General features: G+C 46.6%; 1 protein-coding gene across 2 annotated transcripts in view; it reads left to right on the forward strand.

The window, feature by feature from the left end:
- The window catches only part of LOC143291480 (arylsulfatase I-like), a 23,995-nt gene extending 17,029 nt beyond the window's left edge, over positions 1 to 6,966 (forward strand). The window contains exons 7-10 of one of the 2 annotated variants that reach the window (XM_076601358.1): positions 2,575 to 2,774; positions 4,257 to 4,425; positions 5,279 to 5,385; positions 6,785 to 6,966. In XM_076601358.1, the coding sequence (XP_076457473.1) occupies positions 2,575 to 2,774; positions 4,257 to 4,425; positions 5,279 to 5,375 (466 nt within the window). In that variant the 3' untranslated portion in view covers positions 5,376 to 5,385; positions 6,785 to 6,966. The remainder of the gene's footprint in view (positions 1 to 2,574; positions 2,775 to 4,256; positions 4,426 to 5,278; positions 5,386 to 6,784) is intronic. The other variant, XM_076601359.1, reaches the window with a different exon arrangement.

The following is a 6,966-nucleotide window of genomic DNA, read 5'->3' on the forward strand; positions in this document are numbered from 1 at the left end:
GTGTCAGACTATATTACTACTAGTGATAATCACTTTATCAACAACAATGATCGTGATGATATGATACTACTACTACTAATAATAATATAATAATTACAATCATAATGATAATTACAACCACAATAAGAGCAATAATAATAATAATAATAAGGATGATAACGATAATGATGGTGATGATGATGATGAGATAGAGAAGAAGAAGATGATGATCGTGATAACAACATTAATAATACCAGTAAGATAAACATATTAACTCACTCAGTACGGCCAGTCCTCTCTTCTCCTCTACACAGACCCCTCGGATGTCCAGTGGGTGTCTGAATGACCCGACCTTTAGCTTTCGTCGTCAGAATTGTGGTATTATTTGTCAACATTCATCTCTTCAGTATAAGAGCCTTCCACTTGCAATATTTTGATGGTGGTAATTGAGGTGAAACGCTGTTAACGTCGTCTCTTTCGCCGTTCGTATGGAGAGAGTTAAAACATAGTGCAGGGAACTGGCCAACCCTGAGTGAAACCCCTTGTCGTGATGACCCCCACACCCGGATACACCCACCCAAGCATGAAAATACACACTGGAGCAGACAGACAAAGAAAAAAAAGTCACCTGTGCTGGTCAGGCAATTGGAAGACCCTGCAAGCGCTTCAAGGACACCTTGAAGACAAACCTCAAAGCCTGTGACATTGACATCGCTTCCTGGGAAACTGATACCCTTGACCCCTCTCGCTGGAGGATGCTGTGCTCTAGTGGCATAAAGACGTTTGGAAACAAGAGAACGCTGGCCATTAAGGAGAAGCGGGAGCGAAGGAAGCAGGGGTCAACTTCCGGAGACGTTTCCCCCTTGCAACAACACCTGTGGGAAGTGCTGCGCATCCAGAATCGGGCTCTTCTCCCATATGAGGACACACACCGACAGATAAGCCTGCCTGCCTACTCATCCGTCGGTCCGACGGGAGACTCCATCACAACTCTAAGCCAGTATACACCGACGCACAGGCCAAGAGGCAGCCATTGTCCACACCTTTTCAAGTGCGAGGAAGGGGTGGCAGAATAGTTAAGACGCTTACCTGCCAAGACAGTGTCCGTGAGGATGTTTGGTTCGGTTGCAGCTCTCGCTCTTTCTCTCACTCTTGACCGGAGAATCAAACTGGACGTCGGGGTGTCCATCTAACGAAAGACAAGAAGAAATACCAAGCGTATAGTCATTCGGATGAGACGACAAACTGAGGTCCCACACACTGAAAAAAAAACAACCTATGGCGACAAAAAATTGTTGTCCTCTGGCGAAGTTATGTGGAAGAAATCCACTCCGATAGATACACAAAATATTTATACATGCACTCAAGGGTTGAAAAGAGTGTGTGTGTGTATGCTGTTGTCTTGTCCGACAGCAGGTGTAGTGTAGCGTATATTGATTTTTCCGAACGTAGCGACACCTTGACAAACTGAAACAAAAACTGACACAATAAGGAGTGGTACCTCTCTCCATGTATAAGGTACACAACTTCAAGTCAGTGCTGCTCATGCTACCAGTTCAGCCAGCATACAGGTAAATACAAGGTACATTGGAACAAAACCAGTCTCCCCCCAAAAAAGGAAGCTACGAGCTTGTCCCTATACCAATGGCAGAAAAGTGCGCAAAACACAAACTAGCTCGAAATGCAAGAATGATGAGGCTAGGGGAGTAAAGTAAAGTAACAAACAATTAAGAGTGGTAACGGACGCTCACTTAGTCTGGCTCTGCGACTAAGCCATTATTGTCGTTAGTAGGGGGCTTAGTAGGTGGTGTCCAAAGTACGTTAAATCAGAACAGCCACCACTGAACACCACCGAAGTGACTCAGCAGCAGTGCAGGGTCTCCCCTGGTGTGTGGCCTCCTGGCGACCTAACATCGATGGTTCTTTGCGGACTGCCGACGCTGGAACTGTGACGGACGAACCCGGGTGTGGCCGTGTATGGGGGGAATCTAAATGAGCGGCGTGAGAGTAATGCCACTGAAACGGTGCAGATGATGAGGCAGTAAAAAAAACAACAACAAAAAAACAAGTGGTAACTCTTCATGCACAAGATACACAACCCCCAAGCTAATGCTGCTTATGCTACCGATTCAGCAATCACACAGATAGATAAAAGGTACATTGAAACAAGCCCAGACACTTCCTCAAAAAACGAAACTGCTGGGTTGGCACACAGTAACAATGAAAGACTACTAGTAAACTGTCTCACTTCTGATCTACGATCGGCTTCGGACCCACTCTGTTTACGCATACCCAGATTCAAACAATCCACTGTCGGCCGCCGCTCTTTCTCTGTCTCAGGACCTTGCAGTTGGAATGAGCTCCCTTCGTCAGGTCTTCGCATTCAGCTCTTTCAAGTCTGCCCTTAAAACCCACCTCTTCCCAAGATAGCGTTCCTTCCCTGCCTCTTCCTTGTTTTTCTGTTGTTGTTTTCTTCCTCCCAGTTTAGAGGTATGCATGCGTGTGACTGACAGGTGTAAACGCGCTTTGATTTGTGTCTGTTACACAGAATAATACGAATCATTAGTATTATCATTATTATCATTATTATCACAGGGGCCCAACGTTGCTGAGCGCCGCGGGAAAGACGGTGACAGCAAATACTGGTGGGGACGGCGTCAACAACTGGCCCAGCATCGTCAACCAGACCGACAGCGCCAGAACGGAGTTCATCTACAACATTGATGACGTCAAAAACATGTCCGCCCTGAGGATGGGCGACTACAAGCTCATCCGTCGGCACGGGGGATCACCCAGTGAGATGAAGATGATGATGATGATGATGATGATGATGATGATGATAACAGTAGCAGCAGAAGTAGAAGGCCTAATAGCAGCAGCAGCAGCGGCAGTAGTAGATACTAGTTGATAATGGTGATGATGATATTGATGGTAATGGTGGTGGTAGTAGTAGTGGTGGTTGTGGTGATGGTCATAATGGTTTTTATAGTGGTAGTGGTGGCAATAGTAGTAGCAGAAGGAGGGGGAAAGGGAGAAAGAATAGTAGTTGTTATAGAAGTAGTGGTTGTGGTCGTGGTGGTAGTGGTAGTTGTGGTCATGGTGGTAGTGGTAGTAGTGGTTGTGGTCGTGGTGGTAGTGGTAGTTGTGGTCATGGTGGTAGTGGTAGTAGTGGTTGTGGTCGTGGTGGTAGTGGTAGTTGTGGTCATGGTGGTAGTGGTAGTAGTGGTTGTGGTCGTGGTGGTAGTGGTAGTTGTGGTTATGGTGGTAGTGGTAGTAGTGGTTGTGGTCGTGGTGGTAGTGGTAGTAGTGGTTGCGGTCGTGGTGGTAGTGGTAGTAGTGGTTGCGGTCGTGGTGGTAGTGGGAGTAGTGGTTGTGGTCGTGGTGGTAGTGGTAGTAGTGGTTGCGGTCGTGGTGGTAGTGGTGGTAGTAAAAAAGTTAAAACGGCGGAAGCAAGGAGAGGGTCGGGCCCCGCCTTCCTACGCAGGAGCTCTAGACACAGCGGATGTGAAATCACTGCCTGATAGCATTTAAAAGCCAGGGGGAACCTTTAACTTTGAACCTTTTAAAATTAAGTCAAATTGTCACGCCGATACCTATACACAGTGGATGTGAATTCACTGCCTGATAGCCGTTAAAAGCCAGTGGGAACCTATAACTTTTAACCTTTTAAAATTAAGTCAAATTGTCACGCCGATATCTATACACAGCGGGTGTGAATTCACTGCCTGATAGCCGTTAAAAGCCAGGGGGAACCTTTAACTTTTAACCTTTTAAAATTAAGTCAAATTGTCACGCCGATATCTATACACAGTGGATGTAAATTCACTGCTTGATAGCCACGAAAGGCTGTGGGGCCTGTAATCTTTTAAACTATGTCGAACTGTGGTGCTGAACCTTAGACACAGTGGATGTGAATTCACTGCCCCGATCATGTGGCCTTTAAAAGGCTATGGGAGCCTTAACCTTTTTGAATCAATTGTGGTGCTGAACCCTAGACAGAGTGGATGTGAATTCACTGCCCCGATCATGTGGCCTTAAAAGGCTATGGGAGCCTTAACCTTTTTGAATCAATTGTGGTGCTGAACCCTAGACACAGTGGATGTGAATTCACTGCCCCGATCATGTGGCCTTGAAAAGGCTATGGGAGCCTTAACCTTTTTGAATCAATTGTGGTGCTGAACCCTAGACACGGTGAAATGAGTTCATGTTCCAAAATGGCCGTAAAAAAGGGTATCTTTGAAACCTTTCTAAAATGAAGTGTAAACTGTGATCAACAGAAGAGTGGTACAACCCCCCAGCAGGGGTGACCAACGACCGGGTCTTCGAGGTCACCAAAACGGGCTACTACTTCTTCAACATCAAGGAAGACCCCGAAGAGTTGCACGAGTTGAGCGAGAACGCCAGCCTGTCCCATATCTTCAACACTATGAAGACGAAACTGGCCGGGTACGAGAGACACAGTTTCAGTTTCCATTTTCAGTTTCTTGAGGGGGCGTCACTGCGTTCGGACAAGTCCATACATACACGCTACACGACATCCGCTAAGCAGCATACCCCAACGCACTTAGGACGTTTGAATGCACACACACACACACACACACACACACACACACACACACACACACACACACACACACACACACACATATATATATATATATATATATTTGTATTTGTATTGGGTTGTTTTTTTTATATTACAAACAGATTTCTGTGTGTGAAATTCGGGCTGCTACTCCCCAGGGAGAGCTCGTCGCTACACTACAACGCCACCCATTTTTATGTATTTTTTCCTGCGTGCAGTTTTATTTGTTTTTCCTATCGAAGTGGATTTTCTACAGACTTTTGCCAGGAACACCCCTTTTGTTGCCGTGGGTTCTTTTACGTGCGCTAAGTGCATGCTGCACACAGGTCCTCGGTTTATTGTCTCATCCGAATGACTAGCGTCCAGACCACCACTCAAGGTCTGGTGGAGGGGGAGAAAATATCGGCGGCTGAGCCGGGATTCGAACCAGCACGCTCAGAATCTCTCTCGTGTGTGTGTGTGTGTGTGTGTGTGTGTGTGTGTGTGTGTGTGTGTGTGTGTGTGTGTGTGTGTGTGTGTTGTTTTTTCGGTGCTTTCAAGTGTGTGCTGCACACGCGAATTATGTTTTTCACCTCATCCGAATGACCAGAGGCTCAGTTTGATTTTCCAGTCAAACGTTGAGGGAAAGGCGAGACAAACTGGGAATCGAACCCAAACCCTCATGGACACTTTACTGGCAGACAAGCAGACAACCATTCTTCCTTTTTTTTCCAGTTACGAGACGCAGATTGTTAACACAACCGATGCGGACAAAATCACTGCGGGAAAACCCAAGTTTCACAACATGACCTGGACATCTGGATGGTGTTAAGACAAGGGCGGTACGTGCGTATGTGTGTGTGTGTGTGTGTGTGTGTGTGTGTGTGTGTGTGTGTGTGTGTGTGTGTGTGTGTGTGTGTGTGTGTGTGTGTGTGTGTGTGTGTGTGTGTGTGTGTGTGTGCCCAACACATAAGCTTATAGCTGGGCTAACAGCGAAGTGAAAGCTACACGATCAGTGGTTTCTTCATTGCAATCGGACGTCATTTTCGGCCCAGTCTTTTCGACTTTTGTGAAAGAAAATGACTCTCAAACTGGGAGGCAAAAATATGCACTGGCTTTTAGTGTTGCAGCCTTGGGGGGTTGGTTGGCCTTTGGGAACCACCATCCTATTGCCGACTGTCCTAAAAGCCTCATGGCCGAGAGAGTGGGGATGTAACTTGGGCAAGACGCCCTCCATCCTCAAGGGTAGGTAGTCTAATTGCGAGCAGAGTGTAACTGCGAACGGTTCGTGTACCGCCCCACTTGGAAGCCTTCTTACCACACACACATTAATTCACAATTTAACGTCTGCTTCGACCTCGGCCTGATACCTTAATTAACTCTTTCCATACGAACGGCGAAAGAGACGACGTTAACAGCGTTTCACCCCAATTACCATCATCAAAATATTGCAAGCGGAAGGCTCGTATACTGAAGACGTGAATGTTGACAGAGAATACCACAATTCTGACGACGGAAGCTAAAGGTTGGGTCCTTCAGACACCCACTGGACATCCGAGGGGTCTGTGTAGAGGAGAAGAGAGGACTGGCCGTACTGAGTGAGTTAATGAATCTTCATTTCAAAGAACCAGTCAAACATCAACTATTTATGGCTGTTTCCGCGCCCTATCTTCTCTTAGCGTGCCACTGTCGACCAAGTTCACAAACATGCTCTCACTATCCCAAAATCAAGGGAAGCAAGCAAGACTCGACTTTGACACAGTTTTAGAAAAAAGAAGAAGAAGTTGATTTGACTGGATATGTGAATGAATTATGTCAATCAGTTTGACGGGAATCTCCCCCAAATAGTGTCGTTCGCAGTCTTTGTGAACGATGCTGCACAGTTACTGAGTGCTCTCAAAAGTTTGTGCATGCGTGTGATGTGGTGTGTGTGTGTGTGTGTGTGTGTGTGTGTGTGGATATATATATAGATACCTGAGGCAAGGTAAAACGATATTTGTGTCTCTGCCCATTTCTCTTTATCTCTGTCTGTGTCTCTGTCTCTCCCTTCCTGCATCCTTCTCTCTTTCCCATGGCCTTTCCTTCTGTCTCTCCCTTTTTCTCTCTCTCTCTCTCCCTTTCCATATCGCTCCCCTCTCCGTCTGTCTCTCTCCCTTTCCATATTCCTCCTCTCTCCCTCTGTCTCTCTATCTGTCTGTCTCTGTCACTCTGTGAATGGCGTGGCCTGTTCATGTTGTGCAGAACAGAGAGCGCAGACCAAACAAAGACCAGTCGCTGTTTTGGGGGGTCATGCACAATGCTGTGAACAGCCCATGACAGCCTTCCAGGAACGATCTTTTGCTCGCCACTGACACACCAATATGACGGACATGGGTCACCTGTAGCGACCAGTTATGAACGTCAATCAATAAACTTGATGGAGA

Source organism: Babylonia areolata, chromosome 17 (genome assembly GCF_041734735.1).
Source record: "Babylonia areolata isolate BAREFJ2019XMU chromosome 17, ASM4173473v1, whole genome shotgun sequence".
NCBI lineage: Eukaryota > Metazoa > Mollusca > Gastropoda > Neogastropoda > Buccinidae > Babylonia > Babylonia areolata.